Source organism: Mustela nigripes, chromosome 14 (assembly GCF_022355385.1).
Source record: "Mustela nigripes isolate SB6536 chromosome 14, MUSNIG.SB6536, whole genome shotgun sequence".
Lineage (NCBI taxonomy): Eukaryota > Metazoa > Chordata > Mammalia > Carnivora > Mustelidae > Mustela > Mustela nigripes.
This window is the reverse complement of record NC_081570.1, coordinates 10,723,295-10,749,357: the sequence shown is the minus strand read 5'-3', so window position 1 is coordinate 10,749,357 and position 26,063 is coordinate 10,723,295. Positions and strand designations below refer to the sequence as shown.

At 59.2% G+C, this 26,063-nt stretch overlaps 2 protein-coding genes and 1 long non-coding RNA gene across 5 annotated transcripts in view; 1 reads left to right on the top strand and 2 right to left on the bottom strand.

Moving 5' to 3' along the window:
• Positions 1–711: 711 nt before the first annotated feature.
• Positions 712–6,545, bottom strand: LOC132000836 (chymotrypsin-C). Its single transcript, XM_059374660.1, has 8 exons — positions 6,467–6,545; positions 5,278–5,369; positions 5,085–5,182; positions 4,112–4,237; positions 3,165–3,301; positions 2,248–2,393; positions 1,283–1,435; positions 712–770 (listed from the first exon to the last, which is right to left on the bottom strand). Exons 1-8 carry the CDS (start codon positions 6,504–6,506, stop codon positions 756–758), a joined length of 807 nt encoding a protein of 268 aa, XP_059230643.1. The 5' UTR covers positions 6,507–6,545; the 3' UTR covers positions 712–755.
• Positions 6,546–11,470: 4,925 nt separating this feature from the next.
• Positions 11,471–26,063, bottom strand: part of EFHD2 (EF-hand domain family member D2) — a 15,759-nt gene continuing 1,166 nt past the window's right edge. The window contains exons 1-4 of one of the 2 annotated variants that reach the window (XM_059376213.1): positions 20,318–20,434; positions 15,309–15,456; positions 14,328–14,462; positions 11,471–13,238 (exon numbers count right to left, since the gene is read on the bottom strand). In XM_059376213.1, the coding sequence (XP_059232196.1) occupies positions 13,107–13,238; positions 14,328–14,462; positions 15,309–15,422 (381 nt within the window). In that variant the 5' untranslated portion in view covers positions 15,423–15,456; positions 20,318–20,434 and the 3' untranslated portion in view covers positions 11,471–13,106. Of the gene's footprint in view, positions 13,239–14,327; positions 14,463–15,308; positions 15,457–20,317; positions 20,435–26,063 lie in introns of those variants that run through there. The other variant, XM_059376212.1, reaches the window with a different exon arrangement.
• LOC132001508 (uncharacterized) overlaps positions 20,607–26,063 on the top strand; it is an 18,686-nt gene continuing 13,229 nt past the window's right edge. The window contains exons 1-4 of one of the 2 annotated variants that reach the window (XR_009399632.1): positions 20,607–20,717; positions 22,726–22,848; positions 23,850–23,956; positions 24,376–25,832. This is a non-coding gene — a long non-coding RNA (uncharacterized LOC132001508). Of the gene's footprint in view, positions 20,718–22,725; positions 22,849–23,849; positions 23,957–24,375; positions 25,833–26,063 lie in introns of those variants that run through there. The other variant, XR_009399633.1, reaches the window with a different exon arrangement.

The window sequence follows — 26,063 nt, the reverse complement described above, 5'->3', positions numbered from 1 at the left end:
CTGGTCATCCTGAGCTGGCTCAGCTCTGTCTTCTCTCTGGGCCTCAGTTTCCCCACCCACCCTTCTGGTACAGTGCAAGTTTTCCAGCTCTGACCTGCTGGGATTACGGGTAGAAATCACTCTTTTCCTCAAACCTATGCCCCCTGAGGGAGGCTCTGGGGCCTCATCTACCTCACGGTGCCCTGCACAGGGCTGGCATAAGGACAGGGCTCATGAAACACTTCCTGGCTGAGAGAGCCCAGGCTAACAGCGGCTACGGGGTCTGCTGCTCCAGTAGGGGCCTACTGGGGAGCCTCTTTCTCCCGGACCCAGTGTAACGGGCACCCTCCCATGGCCAGCATTTCCAGGCTGGGGAGCTGCTCTTGGGGAAACCCCATCCCCCACCTGCAATGGATGGGGGCGGCCTGAGGCCCCACCAGACTCCTCTGTGGAGGAAGGATCAGGAAGGTGGTGATCTGATCAGGAGACTGTGGGTCACAGCCTGTGAGATGCTGGGGCGTAAGCGGCCCGTGTGTCCTAACTCCTAGCCTCTCAGGCCACCATGGGGCTTTCTGAAATTCCCCTTCCCGTAGCACTCCACCGGCTTCCCCCACAGTCTCACCAGGCTGGCAGAGGGCGGCTCTCTTTGCATCCCTGGTGTGGCAAGGGGCAGCCCCTACAGAGCCCGGGACCCCCCAGGGGAGGCACACAACAAGAATGCAGGCAGCTTGAGTGGGGAAGGAGGTTTATTGGGGTTGCAGGCTCCCAAGGATGAATCACTGCTGCATTTTCTGGAAGAGAAGAGAACAGAGTGAGGACTTGGTGGAGGGGTGTGTGTGTGTGTGTCCCCTTCCGGAGAGAGCACCACCCCGGACTATAGAAACAGGGGTCACGGCAGGCAGCCATGTCTCACCTCTGCCCAACGGGTCTGAGCCCCCTTGACACTTCAGACCACTGGGCAAACGGGGCTCAGAACACACCCTGCCCCCAAGCACGAAGGCCCGGAGCCCAGGGTGACCTCCGTTCCCCCCACTGTCCATGCTGACCCCCTCTCCCCTGCTGGGCCCTGCTCTCACAGGGGCCACGTTACCCCTGGGGCCACGGGTGTGGTGTCTGGGATGGAGCCGTAAGGAGCTCCTAGGCCAGCGGATGAACGTAGGACATCCGTGTCGGTGCCCCTCACCGCCCCCAGCTCAGCAGCAGGTGCTTCCGGGAGGGGCGCATGTCTGCGCAAGCGCATGCGCGGGCCGGTGGGGCGGGGCGGGGCGGGGGCCGGAAGAAGGGCCTGGGGACGGGCGCCCACCTCGTTAATCCAGTCGATGTAGGCGGACACGCGGGTGAAGACCGTGGGCTTCTTGAGCGTGTTGCAGCCCAGGCCGGAGCCGAAGCTGACGATGCCCCGCACCTCCCAGACACCGTTCTCAGCCTGGCAGTTCAGCGGGCCGCCCGAGTCCCCCTGTGCCGGACCGGGTGGTCATTAGCCACGGCCCCCCCCCACCCCAGGCAGGCTCGGGAGGCAGGGGCGGGCGGGTCACGGTGGGGGAAACGGGCTGGCGCCCCCTGTTTTGGCCTCCGCCTGTCCATGGTGGAGGGGGGGCAGAGGAGATGTGGTTTGGGGGTGCCCGACTAGCTCTTCGGCTGCTGTGGGATCTTGGGACAACGATAGCCCTGTCTGGGCCTCAGTTTCCCTAGCTGTTCAGGTCACCGTGTCTGAGGCTCTGCCCGGAGAGGTCAGGCTGCCGGGAGCCCAGAGAGGTGTTAGAGACCTGAGAGATGAGGAAGGTGGGAGTGGGCCAAGGGGCTGTGTTTGGAAAAAGGACTGTTTCTGACGGTTCTGATGGTTCTCGATGTTTCTGTGTCAGACTCCCTAAGTCCTGGGCCTCCCTGGGTGGATGGAGCTGATGGCGCGAAGGAGCATGGCTTGTCAGACTCGGTCCCCACACCAGCCCTGTGCTCGCTGCGCGTCTGTTTTATAGATGGGAAAGTCGAGGTGCAGAGAGGGTCAGCGGCCTGTGCAAGATGGCGCGGCCAGGCGTGGTGGGGCTGGGACTCCAGCTCCCATACTCGTGCTCCTTGGGTACTTCTGCCCTTGCCACAGTGCTGAGGCGTGGGGGGTGACAAGTTGCCCCTAAGCCTCCTGGGCCCAAGCAGGGGAACGGCTCGCTCGTGTGGGTCACCCACTCCCACCCTCCTGTGCCCTCCTCGCTGCCCCCTTCGGCTCGGGCCCCCTGGAGGAGGAAGGGACAGACGCAGGGCCCAGACACTCACGTTGCAAGCCGAGATGACGCCGTCGCCCCCGGCACACACCATCGTGTCCTTCACCATGCTGCCCCACCAGTCCCTCTGGGTGCACGTGGCGTGATCTACCACTGGCTGCAGGCCCTGCTGCAGCTCGTCGGCAATGGGGCCGTTGGCTGGGGGGAGAGCACAGACAGGGGTTCCCGGGTCAGCCAGGCAGGACCAAGCCTTCAGGAAACAGAGGGCTGCCCGGGGCTGGGGCAGGACCCGGTGAGCTCTGGCTAGGCTGTGTGGGACCCACATGTGGGCCCCTAGTTGAGAGGCATGACTCTGCGCCTATGGTCCTAAAGTGTGGGTCAGGACCCCTCTTAGGGTGGGACGGGGGAGCCCACCGGAGGCAGAACCGATGTGTAGAAAGCCCTCGAGGAGTATCTTTAATTTTGATTCTGCGGTTTCTCTCGTCCGTCATTTCCTTCCAGGTCTCTGCCTTCACGTCACATCGGTAGGTCCTTCCCATTCCAACATTTTCCAAGTATTGACCCGCATTTTCATCGAAGTCTCCTATACTTCCACTTACTTGCATGCAACCTTTTAACTTAGACATATGGTTTACCATAAGCTCTACTCCCCTACCCGCAGTGGCTCATTTAGGTTATTTTGTAGTCTCTTAGATGGCACTAAGTACACGTCAAGCACTATTCTAAGCACCTGACCAGTTCTAATGTGTTTTTCCTCACAACAGTCCTTCTGTGTGCTTGTCAGGGCATCTTTCCCGCGCTGCATGCTTAATAAATATTAGCTGTTATTATTACAAAGTTAAAAATGGTGAGAAGTTGTTTAGACAGGAAAAGTGGTGGGCGAATGTGGGTGGCGTGCTTATTGCGGGAGCCGCTTCCTCCAGGAAGGCTCTCATGATATGCCGGGGAGGGAGGAGGGACTGTACTCACTCCAGAGGCGGCCCCAGCCAGTGACGTAGCAGGGGTAGTCTTGAGGCAGCAAGGAGCCCGCCTCTGGCAGGCAGGCCACCTGGATGGTGTCGCTCAGCTGCACGGGCTCCGCCAGCTTGATGAGAGCAATGTCGTTGCTGGAAGCCCAAGTGGAGGTGGTGAGTGTGTCGGAAGGTCTAGGCTGCACAAGCCAATGCTAAGCCGCCCGGACTGTCAGCTGGGAGTCAAGCCTAGGGTGACCAGGAGTCCTCCGGTCTAGGATATGCACGGAGGACTCCTGGTCACCCTAGGCCTTCTAATGCCGTGGCCCTCCCCTCTGCCTCCTGTGCCTTCGGGTCCTATGAGGCCTTACAGCGGGGAGGTTGGGGCTTTCCGAGACACTGAAGGCTAGATATCAACCGGAAACTAAAGCCAATTGGAAATGATTAAAGAGGGGCCCTGGCAGATGCAATTTTTAATATTTTCATGTAAACAGAATGAAAGCTGGTGACCCTAGACAGACCAGTTTGATTTCCCGTTCTGCCACGCACCGGGCTGTGTGGCCTGGGGAATGTATCTTACTTGGCCTCTCTGGGTCTTAGGTCCTTGTCTAGGGGTGTCGTGAGGATTAAATAAGTCACGGCATATGAAGTGCTTATTGCCCTGTGGGTATACAGTAGGCACTCCATAAAGGTGAGTCCTGGCTCAGAGACTTCAGGCCAGACACCGTGGGGGCTTCAGGGTTTTATTCCCTGTGTCCCTTCTGGGAGCCGTTGGCCAATGATGGAAATGGAAAAGGAGTCTGTCTACTTGGCCTTTTCCCATTTTGCATAAAGGGGTCATCTGCTGGCTGTTCAGGGTGGGGATGGGGTCCAGGCCCAGGTTGGGGGCAGGCTCGGCAGCTCCATGTCAGGGACCCCTCCTTCCTTTGCGCTTCCCCCAGGGGCAGGGGCACGGTCAGCACTCACCGCACCAGGAAGGAGTTCCACTTCTCGTGGACGACGATGGATTCCACATTCGCAAACACGGAGCCTTCCTCATCCTCCACCACCAGGTTGTTCTTCCCCAGGGCCACGCGGTAGGTCAGGGTGTTGCTGAGCAGAGGCAGGGGTCTGGGTCAGCGTGGCTTCCTGCCCTCGCCAGCCGGTGGGGGAGGGAGGGAACTCAGGGCTTTGGTGACCCAGCCCTGTGGCCACCGTGGGAATCATTTGTAGAGGGTGGGGGAGAAGGGAGCGTCTCTCTGCTCTAAGCCTTTCCAGGGCTCAGGGTAAAGACCCTGCTCTTGGAGTCAAGTCGATCTCGATTCCTAGGTGGGTGGTCTGGGGCCTCATTTCCCTCATCCGTACAGTGGAGACAGTGTTGGGGTCCCTTCCCAAGGCATCTGCGAGGTGAGCTGGTCCAAGCCGCCATTACTTCTTGTCACCCACCTCCGGTTCCCCTCACACACTCCCTCCTGCCACCCGCACTTCCTTGTTACTTCTCCAACCTACCGAGTGGGTTCCCTCCTCTTGGTCTTTGCACTGGCTGTTCCCTCTGCCGGGGACACCCTTCCCTTACTTTCCTCGGGGCTTTGCTCAAATACCCCCTTTTCAGAGACATTTTCCCCTGGGCACCTCATTTAAAATAGGACCCCTTAGGCTTTTTATCCCGCCTTATTTTTCTTCCCTGCCACTTGATACGTTATATATTTACTTCTTCAATGGCTTGTTGCTCTTTTGCCGGAATGTGAGCTCCGTGAGAGCACAGCCTTGGTCCTCACTGCCGTGTTCCCTGGCACACTGGGGGTGCGCGATAAATACGTGTTGAATGAACTAAGTTACTGGACGTGAGTAGCTTATTTAGCCCAGGGTCTGGAGTGTAGTCGATGCTCAGTCAAAGCAGCTTCTAGAGCTGCCCCACCCCAGGGCAACAGTGGGGCCCCAGGGCACCAGCCCCGTTCACCTGATGCAGTGGGCAGCGGTGAGCACGTAGTTGTTGGCAATCAAGGTGCCGCCGCAGGTATGTCTCCACTCGCCGTTCTTGAGGTACTGGAGAGAGATCTGGAGCAAGGTGCGGGAGAGCCATGCATCAGCCCCGGGACCACACCCCGCCACCCTCTCCAGCCAGCCTCCCCCCCCTGCAGCGGTGTGCTTACCTGCCAGGGCCAGCTGTGGGGCCTGGCATTGTCTCCTCCCACCACTCGGGCCGATAGGTTGGGCTGGAAGGTGGGGGCCCCGCAGCTGGAGGCTGGGGGACCCAGGAGAGGAAGTGCACAGGTGAGAGGGCCCCCCCCCCCCGGCATCCCCAGCAGGGAAGGGACAGGTGGAAAGAGCACAGACTTCGGGGGTGGGGCGGACACAGGTTCAGGCTTTACTGCATGGCTTTGGGGAACCTGTCTAGCTCTCTGGGCCTCAGCTTCCCTTTCTGTAAAATGGGAAGAATGGCGTCAACCTGGTGAGTTTATCTTGAGGACTCAAACTAGACGATGCATAAGAAGAGTCTCGTGTTTAACACATCGAAGGAAGTACAAAAGCCGGGGTGGGTGTGTGCCCACAGGTCTGGCTGCGTCCTTCACCCTTTGGTGGTCCCTTTTTAGACCTCAGCGTAATGGGGATGTGAGAGCACTGAATCCTGGGGTCCAGCCTGTCCTAGCTGTGCCACTGTGTGCAGCGGTCAAGAACAAGTGCTCTGCATGAAGACAGACCCGGCTCTACCACTAACCAGTCACGTGATCTTAGGCAAGATACCGAGCCTCCCCGAGCTTCCCGCCTATCTGTGAAGTGGAGATATTGATAGGCCCTGCCTCTTGAGGATCATATCAGCTCCAGCATGTAAAGGGCTTAACACTGTGCCTGGCACATAGTAACCATGGAACAAACAGGTGCTGCTATTATTATTCATGATTGTTGTTGTTGGCCGGAAGGACTCTTTGTCAAGTGCTCTCATTTGTCCTAAGAGCCAGTGGGGTTTAGAGAGGTCACGGGGCTAGTCGAGGGCCCGCTGAGAGTAAGTGATGGTCAAGCCAAGTACCCCGATTCCTATCTGGGGGAAGGCCCCCAAAATGCATGAGCACAAGCATCAGTCCCCGGGGCAGAGATGCTGACACTAGGAAAGCCGAGCTGTTACGGTCCCTGCCGCTGGGGACCGAGGCTGGCCGGTTACAGTGTCCCCAGGCCACATCCTCAGCCCTGTTCTAAAGATATGGAAGCAGAATTGCCCAGCAAGCAAGTGTCTTATCTGACATGCTTGTCTGGTCACCCCAGAACTCCTTTCCTAGGCCCCCTGCTCCCCTCCTTGTCCCTGGGAGACCGCAGGCTGCAGCCAGTCCCCAACCCAGAGCTTACCATAGGCCAGGAGTGCGGCGAGGACAGTGACACCCAGCATGCTGCTAGCGGGACTGGCTGAGGAGCGAGTGGCTGTTGAGACGGGTTGGCACACACTTATAGGCGGGGATGGGGGTGGGCGCCCCTGCTCAAGGTTGAGCTGCCCCTTGGAAAGCAACCTGTTCGGACAAGGCCCTTTCCCTGACCTTGGGTGGTTACTGTTTAATTTGGGCAGGAGCTGGGGTTGGCTCAGTGGTGTGGATTCTCCAGTCTCCTGAGACCGCAAATTCTGAGGCTTTCAGGTTTGGGGGACCCCCCCACCATCTCTCTGCCTGGAGCCTGTACTCATCCTCTCTCCCTAACTCATTCTCTGTAGTTACCATCTATTAGGCATTGGGCTTGGTACTCCTTGAAGTCACTCAATTGTCCCAGCAACACGAAAGTCACGTTTTTTTGTCCGCTCAAGAGAGAGGAGGAAGCAGAGACTCAGAGGGTCAGCACTGCCCAGGGTCGCACCGCGGGGCAGCCCCAGAGCCGAGGGCTGAAGTAGGGACTTCGGACACCGGGCTGGGGTTTATCCTGTCGTGAGATGCTGTTTCCTTCTCTCTCTTCCTCTCTTTTTTCTCCGTCATTCGACTAATAGTATCCGGTCCTGGGGTGTCGCCTGCCTTCCTGCCCTGGATGGAGTCTAAGGTCCAGGCAGCCCCTGAAAGGCGCCCAGTTGGCCAAATTCCTCCCCAGAGTCAGCCCTGTCAGAGTCTCCCCTCCCTTTGCTTTCTATTCACCGATGCTCCTTGGAAGTTGTTTTGTGAACGGAGCCCGCAGCTCACCTTAGGAATTATTTTCTAATAAAGCAATTCAGAAAACTACGCTCTGCTGTTAGCAGTGGGTGTCCAGGGGTAGGGGAGGATTCTAACCTAGGTACCTTGCACAGCTCGGATTCTTTAAAAAAACAAAACAAAACAAAACCAAGCATGCTTTACTTTGGTAATATAAAAATCAAAACCATTTTAATAAAAAGAGACATGAAGACGGAGTGTAAGGGTCTGGTTAACGGGGTCTGATCTGCTGTGATGATCTCAGGCCCCAGGCCTGGGCTGTTGGTATCTCAGACTGTGAGGAGCTTTCTGTTGCATTCGGGAGGCTGGTCCTGACAGCGGGGGCTCTGTGGCTCCTGCCGGCCCATCTCAGACCCAGAGCACATGGTGGGCAGGCTCTGGAAAGGGTCCGCCTGGCCTGCAGACGGATGTCAGACACAGAGATGGGGACTGAGCCTTGTGGCAGATTTGGGGGTGAAAGGGCTTGGGCAGCTGGAGAGAAGGCTCCTGGTTTCTGGCTCACTTAGGGACCTGGATCTTGGGCAGGATCTTTGGGCCTCAGTTTCTCTCTCTCGCTCTCTCTTTAAAACTATTTAACTTATTTGTGAGAGAGAAAAAGAGAGAGAGAGAGCACACTCAAGCAGGGGGAGCGGCAGAGAGGGTGAGAGAAGCAGGCTCCCCCCTGAACAGGGAGCCCGACGCGGGGCCCCAACCCAGGACCCTGGGGTCATAACCTGAGCCAAAGGCAGACGCTTAACCAACTGAGCCACCCAGGTGCCCCCGGGCCTCAGTTTCTCTTGAGCAACCTGGGGAAATGATGAACCGGTCTTCCACGTGTGGGACTTTGCTGCTTTCCGCTCGGAGACACAGCAATCTCTTGTCATCTCAGTCACGTGTGTGCGCCCATAGTTTCACAAACACCCAGGGACAGGCAGACAGACAGACACGCACGCACACCTGCCCCACCGTCCTCGCAGACGTGCACACACCGGGGTCGTACATAGGGAGCGCTCACACCCCCAGATGCGTGCAGAGCCACGTGCCCCACGTTCAAACACGTGCCCGGACGTAGAAACAGCCGCAAACGCCCAGGCGCACGAGGAGGGAGGTACCAGACAAAGAGTCGTTGATTTTTTTTTCTTTTGGGGAATGTTCCCAGAGAAACTGACCCTGTTTGGGGAGAGAGGGAAGCTGCTGGCAGCTCTGAAGGCATAGACAGCACCAGCTCTAGGGGTGCTTCTTGTTTTGAGGGCTTCACGGGTGGGCTTTGGCATGAGGCAGTAAAGGCAGTAGCAGCAGTGGCCCTTGGAGAAAACCTGGGTCTCCTTAATCTGCCTCACATGCTGAAGATGGGAGGTTGCGTGCTTTGCCAACTGTTGGGAGAGGAAAGCCTGTCTGTTCTGGCTGTGTGACCTTGTGTTAGTGACCCAACCTCTCTGGGCTCTCATCGATAAAAGGAGGGGAGTGCCTGGCATGCGGCAAACTCTACGTGAGTGTTGGCTGCCGTTCCTGCTGTTGTCTGGTTCTGACGAGAAGGCCTGAGTCTGGGCACCACTGGGCCCTTTGCCCTTCCTGGGCCCCTTCCTCCATGAAAAATATTTATAAAGCACGTTTTCTGACTGCATAGGTATAAAGGCTAATGTAATCCAAGCTGATATAATATAATAGAAGACCTGATTGTATTCATTCTTTTCCTGATGATTTCATAAGAACCCATAAGATTTTCTTGGGGCCTAAGGGTGTTGTGGCCCCAGCTCTGCGGCCGCAGTGTGGATGGGTCAGCCAGCCCTGGCCATACCCCCTCCTTATCCCAGGTTATGTGCGACTAAGTACCGGAGTGAGGCTTTGAGGGATGTTTTGTGGCTCACCGGAACCACCTCTGGGCATTGGAGGTGCTTCGAGCTGCGCCTTGGGATAGCCAGGGAGAAACCTGTGTTCTCACTGAGAGCAGGTGGGCAGCGGCAGTGGTTGGCGCCAGTCCCTGCTGACCTGGCCCTGATGCAGGGCGCCTGGTCTGGGGATGCCATGACTCCAGTGGTCCAAGCTGCCTAAGTTACGGTGCCGACGAGTGGGTGGCTGACCTGATTCGCTGGCCGTGGTAGGTCACCAAAGCGAGAGAGGCCGCCATGGGTGGGGGGGCGGGGGGCTGTGGGGAGCCCCGTTGGGTGGATGTCCTGGATTAACTTGTTTAAAGACTTGACTATTTTGTTTGCCTAGTCTACAAGGTGCTGACCTACGGTGGACCCAGAAACCATCCACCTGTCCGTCCGTCCGTCCGTCCGTCCATCCATCCCTTCCTCATCTCGCATTGGCAGGGACCATGTGCCCTGCCGCAGAGGTGAGACCCCGCTCAGCACCCCTGGAGCCCCCTGCTGGGCCCGGCAGCGGAGGGTTCTGGGTCAAGGCCTGGGACTCAGTGGGGTGCAGATGAGAAAGGATTACTTTTCACTTCTCGGCAGATTCCACGTCCTCAATGAACTAGAGGATTTGAGGGTGTGAGACGGCTGGGCTCCCCATTCTCATCCCTTGGAATGGGGGCCTCCCAGGGCCTGGGCTGCACAGTCTCCCAGACACTCAGAGCCAGAATGTCCTGGAAAAATAATCAAAGGTGACTTGGCAGAGGCTGAGCTGCTGGGGGTGGGGGTGGGGGGTCCTTAGGAGAAGCAGTGCCAAGGTTGCGAGCGCGAGGGTGGTGAGAGCCTGAGAAACAGGGCAGGTGCCGCTGGCTGGGCCCCATGGTTTCTAGCGGCTGGGACAGAACTCTCAGGTGGCAGCTGTTTCTTGGGTGAGAGCCACTAAGGGGCCAGCGGGGGTGACGGGGAGGGGCTGGCACTGCTTCTCCTTAGAACCAGATGGAAGTGTTGGGGGTTCACAGGAGCTCTGGGGGCTCACTGCGGGTTTCAGTGTTTTGCAGTGGGGTCCCAGAGGATGGGTCCTGGGGGAGGGATCAAGGAACTATATACTTTCCCACCCCTGGGGCCTGAGTCACTCGGGCCTTTCCATTCCGCAGCCTGACGCCTCTGCTGGAGTGCGGATCCCGTGCAGGCCGAGGCTGAGGGCCCCCTCCCAGCTGAGACCTGTGGGTGTGGTGGAGGTTCCTGGCATGGGACAGCTGTCTGTCACAGCTCTCACATAGGATGGTGTTTCTCACGTCCGGAGGGATTGAGGCCCACATCCAGAATGGGGACAGCTGGAAGGCGGGGCTGGAGAGCTTGAATTTTAGTCCTTCCCCGCGTCCTCTATCCCTTTGTTCTAAGACCCTCTGAGCTCCGATGTCAGGGTTTCTGGTGTTCTTCCCTTGGGGAAGGTGTACCGAATGACAGTGCTTAACGGAGCATGCTGTGTTAATGATGGTGACGTCTTAGGGATTGGGCAGCACACGGGGGTGGCATTTCACAGGAAACACCCTCCCAGGACAGCGAGCTGTGCTCCCGTCGCCTGGCAGGTGAGGGAGCCAGTGGTTGCTGCAGTACCACGCATGTCCACCTGGGGGCAGCGATGCCCAGCCTAATCCCATACTCCCCGCACCAAAACCCAGGTTGCTCCCTGAACCTGCAAACTGCAGGGCTGGGAAGACCCTAGAGACCCTCGCTTTGAACAGACAGGGAGATTGAGACCCAAGAAGGGCCTGATCTGTCCCATGCCACACAGGTAGCACCTCAGGTCCTTCCTCATCGTGCTACCACCCCAGCCTGTCTTGTGTGCGTGGTGGTGGGGGAAGGCTTGAGGGGCCTCTGTATGGGGGAGAATCTTGGGGTGCTCTTGGGTACATGCATGCACCTAGAATGCCCACAGTGGTGGTACCACTTCCGGGGCATGCCCTCCTCTGAACTTGCCTGGGGGGGTGACTGGATGGGGAAGGGGACGGGCTGCGGGGTAAGGGTCTGGGTCTGTATCCAGTTCCCCACCTGGCTCCGTCTCCCCACAGCGCATGTGCCATGTGCCTTTCTGGGAAACAAAACAGCATCCCCTTATGCGCTGGTCGTGAGGGTTACCTGAGTAAGTATATGTAAAGCACTAAGAGCAGCCCCTGGTGATAGGGCGTGGGCATCCCGCTCAACCTCCCCGGTAGGAAGAGTCTCTCCCCCGGGGGCCTCTGGCAGGAGGGGGGAGCCACCTGAGCAAGTCAGCACCGGGTGACCGTGTCCCCTGCCTCCCCCTCCCCGCCCCTCTCCTCCCCCACCAACCAACAAGAACCACACACACATAAGAATATAGACTTTTATCTTATTTTAGTTAAAAAAAATAATTGTACCACCAAATGAAGAAGTAGCTTTCTTTGGGGGAAGGTGAGAAGGGAGGGGGGAAAAGCAAGAAGCCAAAGAAAAAGCGCTTTTTATATTCATCTGTATAAACACATCCGCTAAGGCAAACGCAATCCGGGCCAAGGCTGCCGCACTGGGGTCAGTACCTCCTAGTTTCTGCAGATTCTAAGGCCAAAAAAATAAAACCTCTGCAAATCCAACAGGAGTTTTGTGGACTCTTGGGGCATTTTACTAAAATAAAGAGTTATCGAGTTTAAAAAGCAGTGACGTCATGACACACACGGAAAGTTGCATAACTGTGGCCTCGACGGCCATTCACTTGTTTGGCTGAGTGACGGGCACAGTTTCACGACACGGCAGCGGACACAGACGCGCACACACACGGACACGCACGCACGGAAGAGAGCACACTGGGAGCTGCGTGGGACTGGGCTGGTGGCACAGGCGTGGCCACCGCCCGTCTTCAGATGGGCACAGGGAGGCCTGGGGTCCCCATGCTTCCTCGGCTAGGGGGGGGTGGTGTGTGTGACGGGACGGGTCCCGTCGCTGGTGACAAGGCGGTGCCCATCACTTGGGGGAAGGATGGCTTGAAGGGGCCCAGCAAGGCCCCTGCTCCCCACCGCCTGGTCCGTGCAAACCACTTAAAGCACTTCTTGGATGCGTCCTGGAGAATGGAACCAGGCGCTGGTTTCCTTCCCGTGCAGGGGCCGATCCCTCCTCCTCACCCTAGTCTCTCCAGAGCCCCTGGGACCCCCGGGTGGTTGCAGGGAGACTGGGGAGTGACCTTTCTGCCCCCGGAGCCTTCCCTGCCCATGATCCATGGCACGGCCGGCAGAGTGTGGGCCCGTGAGGTAGATGGGCACAGCTGCCCCTCAGCCTTGCCTGGCCGGGTCCCAGAGTGCCAGGGTCTCCATGTGAACATGGGGGACCGGGGCCTGGGTCCCTCTGCCAATACCGAAGCCCCCCTCTCCAACCCCGCCCCCAGCAGAGAGAGGAGGCAGGGCTGGAGGAAAAGTCGTCGGGGATGGGGAGCCCCAGTGCCTTTGCTTAGCCCCTTCCGTCCCGCTCTCCTACAGAGCTGGCGCCTGCCACCTTCTTGCTGTCCGTCCTCCCCCAGTCTTGGAAGCTGCTTGAGGGCCCCAGGGGCTGCGTGGCCCGCAGGTTAAGGGCAGGCCGCCGGGCGGGGAGGACGAGAGCGCACGGGGGGCAGGCATGGAGGGCAGGCACCCGGAGCATGGAGGCCCTCAGGGCCAGGGGCTGGGCTCGGAGCAGCTGCAGCGCTGGTGCAGGCAAGGGGGGCGGCCGGGGGTGAGAGACACACAGGAATCTCCAGGGAGGAGGGCTGGGCCGGGCGAGGAGCCGGCACGGGTGGCCCGGCCTCAGGAAGAGTGGGAGGGAGCAGGGGGACCGGGCCACCTGGGGCGCCCCTCGGCTGGCCCCGTTCACAGACTTGGTAGGTTTTCAGTAGGGTCCCTGCGGACGGAGCCCAGGATTCAGACTTGGCCTCCAGTCCGCCCGCCCCCGTTGGCTGCACCGGGCGCCGGGGCCGGGGCCAAGTGGTCAGGCCGCAGCCCCTGGCTACTTGAAGGTGGACTGCAGCTCCTTGAAGGCTGCCTTCCGCTGCTTCATCTCCTCTGCCTGCTTCTTCCTCTCCTCCTGCTCCGCCTTGATCTCCTCCTCGAAGCGGCTGGACACATTGATGGCCTGGACCTGCAGGGGCAGGGGGGGGGAGACGGGGGTCAGGGCGGGAGGGGCGTCTGTGCCGCCACCGTGGGCTCTCGGACCCCCGCCCCCTGCCAGCCCACAGACTCTTGCTACCTCTCTGAGCCTCAGTTTCCCATTCAGAGCCTGCTGCTCTGTAACTGACTCATGGATTCGTTGAAGGGATTGGAAACTAGAACCTACACTTGGTAGCGGCTGCCTAGTGGGAGTCCCGGAAGCAGGGGCTTCTTTATTTTAATTTTTAACTTTTATTTATTTATTGTGGGGTGGAGAGCATGAGTTGGAAGGAAGAGCAGAGGGAGAGGGAGAAGCAGACTCCCCGCTGAGCAGGGAGCAGGACACAGGGCTCGATCCCAGGACCCCGAGATCATGACCTGAGCCCAAGGCAGACGCTTAACAGACTGGGCTGCCCAGGCGCCCCTGGAAGTTGCTATTCCTATCTGCTTCCTGTCCTGGGAAGCCCAGATGCAAACAAGTCCCACTGAGGAAACCTGGGACACCCCATCAAGCCCAGAAGCCCAGAGAGAGGAGGGACGCGGACTTCAGAAACAATGTTCTTAGTTAACATGCGGAGAAGGAGAAACCAGGAAAAGCAGGTGCTCTGGGAGGTCAGGATCCAGGAGCTCTGTGTGTCCCGTCCATCAAGTGCGTGCGGCACTGGAAGGGTGCTGTGCACATGGGTGCCTCTGGGACCCATCCTCCCTCTGGGCGAGGGCTGCCCCGGTTTCTGGGCCTGCCCTGCCATCTCTGGCACCCCATTCAAGGACTAGTCCTTTGGGGGTAGTGGTTCTGTGGGCCGGGGAGAGAAAGGGGGAAGCTGGAAGGGACCCCAGCCTGGATGGAAGCGGACAGAGCCAGGAGTGCTGTGGACCTCGCGCAGTCCGGACCTCGCGCAGTCCGGCCCTCGCATCAGTGCCGCATCTCCGATCTGTGGCCCCAGCAGGGACACGAAGGGTGAGCATGGACCCTGGGGCTAACTCAGGGTCCTGTCCTCCCCCCCCGCCGGCACCCTTGCCCTTGAGCCGGGGGGTCAGGGTGCTCCCCACCCCGGGCTCCACACAGCCTCGGGTTCCTCACCTTGGCCTCGAAGAAGCTCTTGGCCCCCTTGACGCCCTCGGTGGAGACATCGATCTCGGAGAGGCGGGCGAGCACGTGCAGCCCGCTGTCTTCCTGCAGCTCCCCAGCCGCCGCCTTGCGGAAAATCAGGAGGAACTGCGGGACGGAGAAAAGCACGTTGTCAGGGAGGGACGAGGGGCCTTGGTGTGCCCATCTGTCCAGTGGGAGGCCAGGGGACCCATCTCCCGCTCTCCCAGGATCCGGGGCTACTGCAGGCCCGTGTGCCCACCCTTGGCTCCCAGGCAGGGCCCCAACCGACCTCGTGTCTTTGTTCCCACTGTTCCCCCAGCCAATTTACTGAGTCCCCAAGGTATAGGATTGTGCCCATTTTACAGACTGTGGAAGACTCGGAGACCAGGAAAAAGCCCTGCCCCGAATCTTAGCAGCAGCAAGTGACAGAAGGGGGTCGGAGCCCACGTCCTGACTCCACACCATCACGGCCCGCGGCCCGCATCTCCCTCCCTGGATGCCTCCTCCCCACTCCCCTTCTCCCGCCCTGCCTCCTCTAGGCTTCCGGGGAGCTTGGCCAGGGAGGCCACCGCTGTCTTTCACCCAAGGCTGCCTGGGGTCCAGTACCATTGTTTGCTGGCTGTGGGCCTCCATTTCCTCCTCCAAGGAACAGGCTTGATCATGGCTCCTGTTCCAGAGTGAGGACGGAGACCCGGAGGCCCCCAGCGCAGAGCCCAGCCCCTCCCAGATGCAGTGCCTGTCACTCCCTCCCTGTCCCCTCATCTGAACATCACAGCACCCTGTCCCTTCACTGTCTAGGCATCTCCCCCTCTACACACCAGGATCCTAGCAGCACAGGGCTTTCCTCTGGATTTCCAAAAGCCCCCCAGGGCCAAGTATACAGCAGTCACTCAGTAAGTGCTGACCGTGTAAAGGACAGATGTCCCTCCTCCCTCGAGGAGCCTCCGAGTCCCCTGCGGGGAGCAGACTCACCTCCCGGAAGCTGAGCTTGCTGTCCAAGTCCTCATCCACCTCCTTGATCATGTTTTTTAGGCCCAGGTGGGTCTGCGGGGCTCCGAGCTTCTCCATCATCAGCTTCAGCTCCATCAGGTCAATGAAGCCGTCCCGGCCAGCGTCGTATCTGGAGGAGCCAAGGCAGAGGCTGAGGACCTCCTGTCTCCTCCCAGCTCACCGGTCAAGAGCACCATGGGCTGGCCTGTGAGGCGCTGGTCACCCTATTGAAGCTGGAAGGGACCCTGGTCCAGGTGAGGTCCTGAGGTGTGACTGCTGCTTGGTTACCTCTGGTAATGAGGAGCTCCCCACATGGTCTGTGGCCTCTGACACGTTGAACAGTGCTAAACTTTGGAGCAGCGTGATGCGTAAGGAAGCTGAAGCCACAGCCTGCCTGGGCTGGATGGGATGGGGACCAGCAGGGACAAAGAGCTCATGACACCATGCGGGTACAGGCTGTTGGGGGCGGGGGGCAGCCGAGGACTCCGATGTTCTCTCCAGGGCCAGCCTTGCATCCCTACCTGCCCTGCGTCTCCCCAACTCCTGCTGCCACCCAGGAGGGAGACAGAAAACAGCACATGTCACAGGGCCTCCTGAGGCCCACTTCTGGTTTGCTGGCAGGCGGCCTGGGGTGAATTCAGGGAACAGTGTTACAGGGCGTGCCTGCTGTGGGACGGGCGGGGCGGGGCCCGGGGAGGGTGATATGGCTCTGTGGCTGGAAAGGGCCAGAACGATGATTTAGGTGATAAAAGTGTGACTGCACATTGCGGGTCCCTTTTCTACCACCAACTGCCCAGCAGACATGGGGTGTGGGGTAGGGTGTGGGTGTGTGTGTATGTGTGTGTGTGTGTTGTCGTCTAAAGGTCCCTCTCGCTGGCCTCTTTGTGGTCAGAGCTTGGGTCAGAGATGGCCTCGGGGCCTGGTCCCCGCTGGGGAGGTGCTGCTGGTGCAGACCGCGTCCCATCAGGACGGATGTGCGCCCTCTTATCAGGCTAACCCAACACCTGCGCACACTGCCTCCCGCAGGGAAGGCAGGGGGGGCTCTCAGGGCTAAAATGGGCTAAAATGGGCTTTCTGAGCCTGGAGAGGCCTGCGTAGCCCCAGGCCTCACGCTGCCTGGATGAGTGTTGGTGACAACAGAGTGACACAGAGGGGCTGAGCTGCAGAAACCCCTATTGCCCTCTTGGCGCTCCTGTGTAAACACACACCTCGTCTCTGTGCCTTCCTCCGGGCTCCCCAGCTCCCTCCCCCCATCTCAAGCTCTATATAAGCCTTGCACGACCTTGAACAAGGAACAGAAACCATTTTTTTGAAATCTGTCTTTATGCTGGGAACCTCACATCATTTATTGTATTTAATCCCTGTAATAACCTTATATAATGGAGGCTCAGAGAGGTTAGGCAACCCGCCCAAGGTCACAGAGCAGTAAAGGAAGAGGGCGGACGCCCAGCTCCCCGGCCTGCACATCTGCTCTGAGCCAGCCTGCTTCCAGGGGTCCTGGTGAGGCCCCAGCACAGAGCTGTCTGCCCTGAGCCGGGAGCAGTTGGCGTGAGGGGTATAAATAGTTCACAGACAAGTCAGTGGTTGGGAGTGACGCAGCACGGGGAGGATGGGGTTCTGGGAACCCTGCAGGGAACATGGTCCTGAAGCCTTTCTCCCCATGGGGCTGGGCTGGGGGGTGGGAGCAGGAGCAGATGGGCCGGAAATCCCTGTGGGCAGTGCTGTGGCTGGGCTGTGAGCCACCGTGAGAGGGTGTGGTAGCGGGCTCTGGGCCTCCGGAGGGCCAGGCAGGCTCACGATCCCATGCTCCAGGCTCCCCTTCAAGCCGGAGGGGCCCCGTGGGGGGCACGGCAGAGGCCCCTCCTTCTACCTTTGGAGTCTGGGAAGGGGGCTGGGTGGCTGTGGGGTGTCAGGCCCGGTTCTTGCTGGGGCAAGCCATGTGGGCGCTGCCCTTCAGGGAAACCCCACTGCTTTCTGGATGGAGTGAAAGTCATCAATGAACAGGGCTGGAGCAGACCACCTGGGTTCTGGGAGACCCTGCCTCTTGAGCCTCCGGACGAGGTGTGGCGGTGACTCTCTCGCAGGGTCACTGCGAGGACTGAGCCAGCTCCTGCACAGGGCGCGCTTAGCCCAGGGCCCGGCACACGGAGCGGACTCCAGCAGTGGCAGAGTGAGGTCCGGCTGCCTCCATGAAGCTCCTACTGTGTGCCAGGCAGTTTGTTCTTTACAGCATCTGTGCGCGGCAATCCTGGGCGGATTATTTCCCCGTGTGACTGTACGTTCCCCCAGGCAACAAGGATGGTAGGGGTGAGGGCACCGGCCCGCTGGCCAGGGACTCACCCCCATCCCGCGGGTTCCCACACTCTACTCTCCTGTCCCAGCTGCCTCTCCTGAGCCCCAGCTTTATTTACTGCTCACGTGCACGGGTTTCTCCCGCAGCCGGGGGTGGCTTAGTTTCAGAGGAAGTGCACGGATCAAGTGTCCGAACTTGGACAGAGACTTTGGCTCTGTGTTTGTGGGTCTCTGGCAGCTCCCGGACCTGGCCGGGCTGCAGCTTTATGCGCGGCTTGAACCGCTGCCTGCGTCAATCAAAGGTCAATCAATTACCGGGCCTGGGCTCTCTCCCGGGCGGGCTCTGGCCCCCAGGGGGACAATGCAGGGGCTGGTCACAACACCAGCAGATCAACTGCCATGGGAAGGCGACAGAGGTCAGGAAGAGGCCAGGTGCTGGGGTGGGAGCGGGGTCCCCCAAAGGAGGGACACTGCGGGGGAGAAGGGCTGTTCCCACAAGGCTCCGGGGGAGCAAGCAGCTACGATGTCCCCTGGGCTTGGGGCACTGGATCAGCCAGGTCCCCAGGGGGAACATGGCTGAAGATGACTTTGAAGGTTCTATGCCCACATCAGGTCTGCTGAGACGGACTGAGGCTCAAACCCCCAATCAGCCACTTGACTGGCTGGCTGATTCCGGTCAAGTCACCTGACCCCACACACCCCAGCGTCCCCATTTACAGCGTGGAGATCAAAGGACCCATCTCAGGACAGAGGCAAAGGTTCAAAGAGACCAGCCACGTCAGTCCCTAGCACAGAGCCCGGCCCACTTAACGGGCACCCACGGACAATAACGCCAACAACGGCCATAACGATAAAGAAGCACCACATCGCAAGCAACCTTTAGGATTGGAGATTAAATGAGATGATGAACATAAAATGCTCAGTACATAACAGGTGCTTAAAGCCTGCTAATTTCATTGTAATAGAGGCCACTGAGCACTTTCTGTGTGCCAGACATTACGTTAAGTACTTCGCACATAGAACATAAAAATGGCGCTGATAAGAATGATAATGGTAAAAAACACAAGGGCGGGGGTGGGCGAGGTGATCTGTCGCTGCCCCCAGCCTCTCCCCTTCCTCTGAGGCTCCCACTACTTCCCCCGCTAGGCCTAATTCAAAGACCCCCCGACTTGGGGAGGTGGAAAGACAGCAGGACGGAGCCTTCCACTCTCTTGCTGGGCAGAGGAAGTGAGGAGCCTCAGCCCGGATTGCTCTGTCCCTCCTCTCGTGGGAAGGAACTGATAAGGGGGGTGCGGGGGGGTGTCACCGTGCCACCAGCAGGTGGATGACCGGCCAAAGAGGAGATGCCCCTGGCTGGGGAGCCCCTCTCCTCCATCAGCTCTCTCCCTGAGCTGGAGCTGAGGGTTCAGGGGCTCAGAGGGACCCGGAAAAGAGCATCAGTGCACAAGGTCTGTCCTCATAGCCTGGTCTACCTGCTTCATGTTATGTGATGGAAACTGTGGCCCAGAGTGGGCAGCAAACCAGCCTGGGGTCACACAGCCGGCGGACTGCATGATCCCCAAAGCTGAGACGTTCCTTCTTCCTGCCTGTCTGCTTCCTTCTTCTTCCCGGTCCCATGGAGGGTCCCGAATTCTCCAGCCTGCAGGGCTGGGGCATGCTGGGTTGAGAGCCCGGCCTGGGGCCTGCCTGGGAGGGCCGATGGCACTGGGCAGGAATGGCAACAAAGCTCGCAGGCTGGGAGCTCAGCACTTCTCTCCGGCACTGGAGGGAGGCTGCTGCACCTGGCACTGCGCCCACATTCCTACCCTCCTCCCCCCGAATAGTTCCCGACAGGCAGGGCTCGGCAGCTGCCGCCCCGGATGCCGGTGACAGAGTCCCTCCCATCTAGCCTCGAGAGGGGAGCAGTCCGCCACCACCCAGGCAGCCTTTGCCCCCTTGGGCCCGGCAGGTCCCACCCAGCTGGTGCTCCTCCTCCCCTTGGTTCTGATAACCAGGAGTCATGGGGGCCGGGCAGTAGCCGGGCCCCGACAGCGTGCGGTATCAACACCTTGTCTCGTAACAATATTACCCTGTGGGGCTACTTTTTGCTGAACACTCTGCCAAGTAGACCCAATCAGGCCTTCCCAAGAACCCTCGGGAGCAGGCCTAAATGGCCTCATAGGACAGCTGAGGAGATGGGAGGCTCAGGGAGGAAGTGACTTGGCCGAGGCCGGAGCTGACAAGGACAAAGCCAGGACCCGAACCCAGAGCTGATGAAACACACACACACTCTAAACTGCTACGCTGTGTCCCGAGGCCCGCAGACCCTGTACGAGTCTCAGATTGGGAGGGATACTGGAGGCCACTCATTCAGCCATGCGTGAAGGTCAGATTCCCAAGGCAGCTTTCCTGTATGTTTCTGGAATACCTCTGAGCACAGGAGGCTCACTGCTTCCCTTAAGGCAGCCCGTGTTGGCTCTGGAACTACTAGAAGGTTGTTCCTTGGGCACGAGCCTTCCCACCCACCTGCCGTGCTGTGGAGTCTGATGGCAGAATGAGTTACTATGGCTGCTGCACAGGGGCAAGGTGGAGGCATGGAGACCCCGATTCTGTCCTCGGGTTCCTATCCCAGGCCTTTGCAGCTGACCCCTCAGCCCACGGGGGTCCAGAAGCAGCTAGAGAGGGTTGTGTTTATGGATCAAGGATCCCGCCAGCCTTACCTGGCTTTGGACTTGACATTCACAGAGCTGGTCCTCCCCTCCCGTCTCCCCCAGTGGCTCCGAGGCTTCTCTACTCTTTGTCCTATGAACTGGGAAGGCAGGTCCCTTGGGGTAGGAACGTTCTGGACAAGGGAAAAATTCTGGCCTTGTTCGCTGGTGCGGCCCTACCCGCCTCCCTCCGCAGGTGGCCACCCACCCCCCACACGCGCTGTAACCATTGGCTGGGCGGGGTGGGCCGGGTCCCACCCCCCAACCCCCAGACTGCCTGACTCATGTGGTGAAAGCCCAGTCGCTCGCCACTTCCTCCAGTTCTATCTGCAGATCGGACGCTGGATCTGTTGCCGTCAGCCACGGAGAGGGTGTGCGTGCATGCGGCTCACGGCTCCCCCACAACTTTGCAGTGAGTCTAAGAATCAAGTGGGAGCCCCCCGTCCCCCCAAGCTGATGGCACTCTGCTGGGGGCTTGTCTGGGCTCAGGACCTCCCCAGCTTGGGTTCAACCGCACGCTGAGCACCAGGCCAGGGGGCACGTCCCCAGGCCTGTGATGTTGGCAACGGGGGTCCCGCCTGCTCTTAATAATATGGATTGTTACAGCGGTGATGGCCAAGAACGTTCACGGAGTGTCTCGTCCAACCTAGTCTTATTATTAAACCTCATCTTCCCCCCTTACTGCCCAGACGAAGGAACCTGCCTTACCGGAAGGAAGTGTGGGGGGACAGCTGTGGGTGGCCGGCTGCTGCGGACACAAGTGTGAAAAATGAGGATTCGGACCCAGTAGACCCGGGGTGGAGCTGCCTTTCTAACAAGCACCCGGCGCTGCTGCTGCCCTCTTTGGGGCCCTTGGGAGCCAGGGACTTGGAGTCAGACAGACCCAAGTTCACACGCTGTCCCTGTCATGTAAGGTCTGTGAGACCCGGGGTTCTCCTTTGCAACAAGAGGGACGGGTGAGCTCACAGCATGCTGTAAAAGGATTAAGTACGAGATAAAGTGCCCAGGATGGGGTAGAGGCAGACGGCGTCTGGGCCACAGGAGGGTCCTCATGCAGCTCAGGAACCCCAGGCCTGGCTCCCCTCGAGCCGCGTCCCGCTGGCCTGAGACTCTCGCTTCTCTGGCGTCCTTGAAAAGCGGAAGGCAGCCAAGGAGAAGGCCGCGCAGCAGGCAGAGGGAGCTCAGCTGCTGGAGGCAGTGGGGACTGTCCCTGCTGAGGTCTTCTGTCTCCTCCTTTCCTTCCTCCTCTGCCTAGGCCAGCCTTGCAAGACGGCCTCCCCAGAGGTGGCGGCGCCCGGTCTCTCACAGCTGGGCCCGCTTGAAGCCAGGCCTCAGACCCAGAGGGTCCAGACCGGAGGAGAAGGCAGGAAGGTGCAAAGCCAAAGGGGAACCAAAAGTCCCCAGGCAGGGGGGCGGAGGGGAGGGGAGAGGTGACTCAGAATCAGAAGGGAAGTAGAAAGAGCAGAAGGGCAGCACTGAGTTTGGGGAAATCCTCCCTCCCCAGGGGTGTGGCATCTCCCCAGAAAGCCAGGCTCCTGGCTGCTGCAGGTGGAGGGACCCAACCTCTCTGCCCTCCGAGAAGGCTTCCCCTCCTGAGGCTCTGAGAGCCCCCCTTCCCCAAGTCCCCCATCCATAAACTCTGTCCTCTCTCGGCCTCTGGAGCTCCCTGCAGGCCAACCTGCCTCTAATCCTGCCGCTTATTATAACCTTCGGACATGACTCAATCTCCTCGAGCCTCAGTTTCTTCATCTGGCCAATGGGGGTGAGGATTTACCCACCTCACTGCGCTGTTGTGGTCAACTAGACCCGGGGGTTCCAGGAAATGAAGCGAGGGCGTGGGGGCAGGGGCCGGTGGAGGAGGGTGTCTGAGCGCGGGACCCTCATGAGCGCCCTGGGTCCTCACGGCGGCGATAAAGGAATGGAAGTTTCCATCTCTAGCCGCACGGGCCCATCCCCTCTACCCCCAGAGACCCCTCTATGCCACTGCTTTTCATGAGACTTTAAGCTTCCTGAGGGCGGGAACTTTCTTCTTCCCTTGATTCTCTAGAACTTGCCCACAGCAGAAACTTAGTATGTGTCGGGTGAATGATTATATGGATGGATTTTATGTTTTTCAAAAGCTTCTATGTTTTTAACAGCCCACGGGCTGGACATGATGGTGGACTCTTTGCCAAGGTCCAGGACTCTTTACAATGAACCCTCAGACCTTTACCAGGCAAGGTCTTCAGCCCAGGGTGAGGCCGCAAAGCTGAGCCCCCTTCCCCGGGGTCTCCCGGCTGCCGCGCGGCGGCTGGGTGCTGGGGTCCCCGTCTGGAATCACCCCGGGAAGCTGTCGCTTGCTCTTTCCTTTTTCCTTGCCACCTGCCTTCCACGTAATTAAGTGATAACGAATTCGTTTCCCCATTTTTGTTATTGATCAGAGCCATATATAGCTGCCAACCGGAGTGCCGTTCAGCAGGAAAAAAGGGGGTTTCTCATGCTGGGTCCCCCAACAGTTGAACCCAAAGCATGAGGTTTTCACCAGCCGGGCAGCTCCCTAGGGGGTAAGTGGAGGCAGCCAGGGGCTTTGGCGGAGTAGGCCAGGGGATGAGGGGACGGAAACTTCCCAGGGCTCGCTTTGTGCTGAGTACTCAGTTAAGTACCTCACAGCAGCCCTGTGAGCTGGGTGCTGTAACTCTGCCTGTTTTGGGGTGAGGAACTGAGGCCCAGAAGGTTTAAGGGCCTTGGGATTCAAACCCACAGACTCCAAAGGCCCTGCTCGTAACTACTGTGTCCTCCTGTCTTCCAAGAAGGATGCTGGGGGAGCTGCAGAGGGACAGGGTCTGGGGAGACACGGCGGAGGAGGAGCGAATGGAGAAGAAGGGAGGGCAGAGGTGTCCAGAAGGAGAAGGAAGCCTGCCGCTCTGACGCACGGGGTCATGAGATGCCGTGTCTGAGGCCTCAGCCGGCCAAGCAGGGAACTAGGGCATCTTCCTCAGATTCCCTGGCAGGTTCAGAATTACGTGGCTGCTGACCTCTTGGGCAGGTCTCGACTTACAAAACCCTACAAAGCCTCACACACGCGGCTGCCAGCCCAGAGTTGGGCCCCCTTGAGGCTCTGTGGGGTCACACCATTCCCCCTTTGGCTGGAAGGTTCTAGAGAGAGCCCTGAATGGATGGGCCGAGAGACGTGGGGGGAGGAGTCAGAAGTGCTGGGGCCGCCTGAGGCCGCCTGGGGAGGGAGGGCTGAGGTTCCGCAGGGGCCAGGCCTCCAAATGCTGGGCACAAAGTCTGAGCTCTATGAGTGCCGCCCCCCCTGCCCAAGCCCTGCCTGATCAGTCGTACAGACAAGGGCGCTCTGGTTCGGCCACTGAAAACTTCCCGGTGACCCCAAGCAAGTCACCACACCTTTCTGGGTCTCAGTTGCCTTCTCTGTAAGATGGGGAGACGGGCTGGAGGTCTCTCCCGGCTGGAAGGGGCGCGTCTGACGCCGAGGTCAGGGACGGCGGGCGGCCTGTCTTGCCTCCCTCAATCCCCTTGATTTTCCTTCCACCTCCCTCCTCAGGACGGATCCGCGGACGGACACTGAACGGATGAGCCAGAAGACCCTGGAAGGCAGCCTGTCATCCCCAAGGGTTCAGGACCCCTCGGAAACAAGGCAGCCATTCCTAAGTACAACCTGCTCATTTTATAGATGGGAATTAATTACTAAATAATTCAGGGGCAGAGGCAGGACTGAGGGGCAGGCTTTGTAGCTCCTGCCTTCCAAGGCAGGCCAGCTCCCAGCTCCCTCGGCCCTCCCTATCTCTTGTGCTCTGCTGGGCGGAATGGCTTCCCGGAGGGCTGGGCGCCCCTCCTCCCTGCGGGAGACGGAGCCCCGGAGCCCTGGGTGGAAGTCCGTCAGCAGGGCCCCGCTTGGACCCAGGAGGTGGCGGCCCCATTAGGACAGCAGAAGCAGAACAGGGTTTTGTCCTCCCAAGAGGCTGTGTGTTGGCTGTTCGCAGCCGGGGCTCGGCTGGGTTCGGCTTGGCTGGCACAGTTGAAGCCTTGTTTCCTTGAATACAAAACCTGCCCCTTTCTGTCCTCGCCAGGGCCCCGGCAGGCGGCACTTCCTTCCCTAGAAGTCCAGCTCCCCGGCTCCTTCCTGCCCCCTACGCCACCCCTTCCAAGGCAGCAGCCGCTGTGGTGCCAAGAGGTGGCCCGCAGGGGTGTCCGAAGGGGTTCGGCTCCCCCCAAACTTCACCGGAGTAAACCCTGTCAAACCAACACCCCAAACAGCCTCCCTAGAAGGTGAATGTTCCCGCAAATGCAGCTTCCAGGCCATTCCTCTGGTCACACGCCCCTTCTGATCAAGCTGCGGCCCCCCAAGTCCCTACTCACTCGGGGTGCCTGCATTCTCCCAAACAGCTCTATCGTTTTTTGTTGTTGTTGTTGTTGTTGTTTTGGCTGGGTGTAGCAATGCCGCGGAAGCCCAGGAGAAGGAGGATTCTGGCAGAAAGACACAGGCCACTGGCGGGTCTGTGAGGTGGGAAATCAGCCGTGAACACAGAAGGGGGTGTTGAACGAGTGCGTCTTCCCACGTGGAAGCAAGTGTGACGGCTTTTGGAGTCACAGACCTGAGTTCAGATCCCGGCTCCATGGTTTCCTAGCTATGTGGTCTTGGAGGGTTAAATTTAACCTCTCTGTGCCCAGACCGCCTAACTGTACAATGGTGATGGTGAGAGTTCTCCGTCATAGGGATGCTGGGTGGAATCCAGGAGCTCCTTAGCACCTAGATATCATCAGTGCCTGGACTCTATCAATCACTGATGCATTTGAACAATCTCCCCGGCATTGCCTCCCCCACTCCAGGGTGTGTGTGTGTGGGGGAAGGGCAGACTCTACAAGGAAGTTCCAGATGGTGAAGCTGTCTCTACCTAGCCCTGGGCTCAAGAAGCTTTCCATTTCCCATCAGTCTGGGCTGGAATCCTAGAAATCCTGCTCTCCCAAGGGTGACAGTCTTTGGTGGGGAAAGAAACTTTACAACTCCCAACAAAGACCCTGGAGCCAAAGAGGCAGGCTCCTCAGGGCCTAGGGACTTCCACACAGTGGCGCAGAGGAGGGTTAAGGACTCAGTTTCCCTCCAGGCTGACCCTTGGAAAAGTATGGGGCTCCCAGCCGTCCAGGTCTGGGAAACAAAACCTTCTTCCCCTGTGTGGGGGCCGCAGGCAGAAGCAGCAGTGACAAGAAGTGGGGAAAAGCCTTTCTCAAGCTGTGGGGTTGCAAAACACCCCCTTCCTGGGCTTCCTGATTGTTGCTTGGGTACACAGCCCCATCCCGCCCTGTCCTCGTGCCTCAGCCAAGGTGGGTCAGCACCTCTCCACTCAGACCACACCCCTGGGCTGTTCCCCCTTCAGGGGCCAGGGGCAAGGGCATGGGCAACAAGAGGTGGGGAGGGGTACCACAGGGAAGGGGGCTATGAGCTTTAACACCCCACCCCCCAGCCTGCCCCCTGCACAACCGTGGTTGTGAAGAGTTTGGTTGTCCATCGCAGTCACAACTTGGTGGACTCAGGGATGGATCCGAAGGGGACCATTTAGTCCCCATCACAGAGATTTTAAAGGTTTTTGGTAAGGGTGGGTGGGGAGGGCTGAGCCACAGGCCTGGGGGTGTCTGTCTAACCTGCTAAGACACAGTATATGGAATTGCACAGAGGAAAAGGTAGGGGTGAGAGCAACCAGGCAGATCAGACAGGGAGGTGTGGGGTGTCGGAATCCCGTGTGGGAGGAAAGGGGGCACA

Bases quoted from the DNA above. Each gene is read 5' to 3' on its own strand.
- LOC132000836 (XM_059374660.1), bottom strand. From the start codon at position 6,506: ATGCTGGGTGTCACTGTCCTCGCCGCACTCCTGGCCTATG. The intron at 5,183-5,277 runs GTAAGCACACCG...ACCTTGCTCCAG, and splicing joins CCCACAGCTGGCCCTGGCAG to ATCTCTCTCCAGTACCTCAA. The intron at 1,436-2,247 runs GTGAGTGTCTGG...GGTCCGGCACAG, and splicing joins GCGTCATCTCGGCTTGCAAC to GGGGACTCGGGCGGCCCGCT.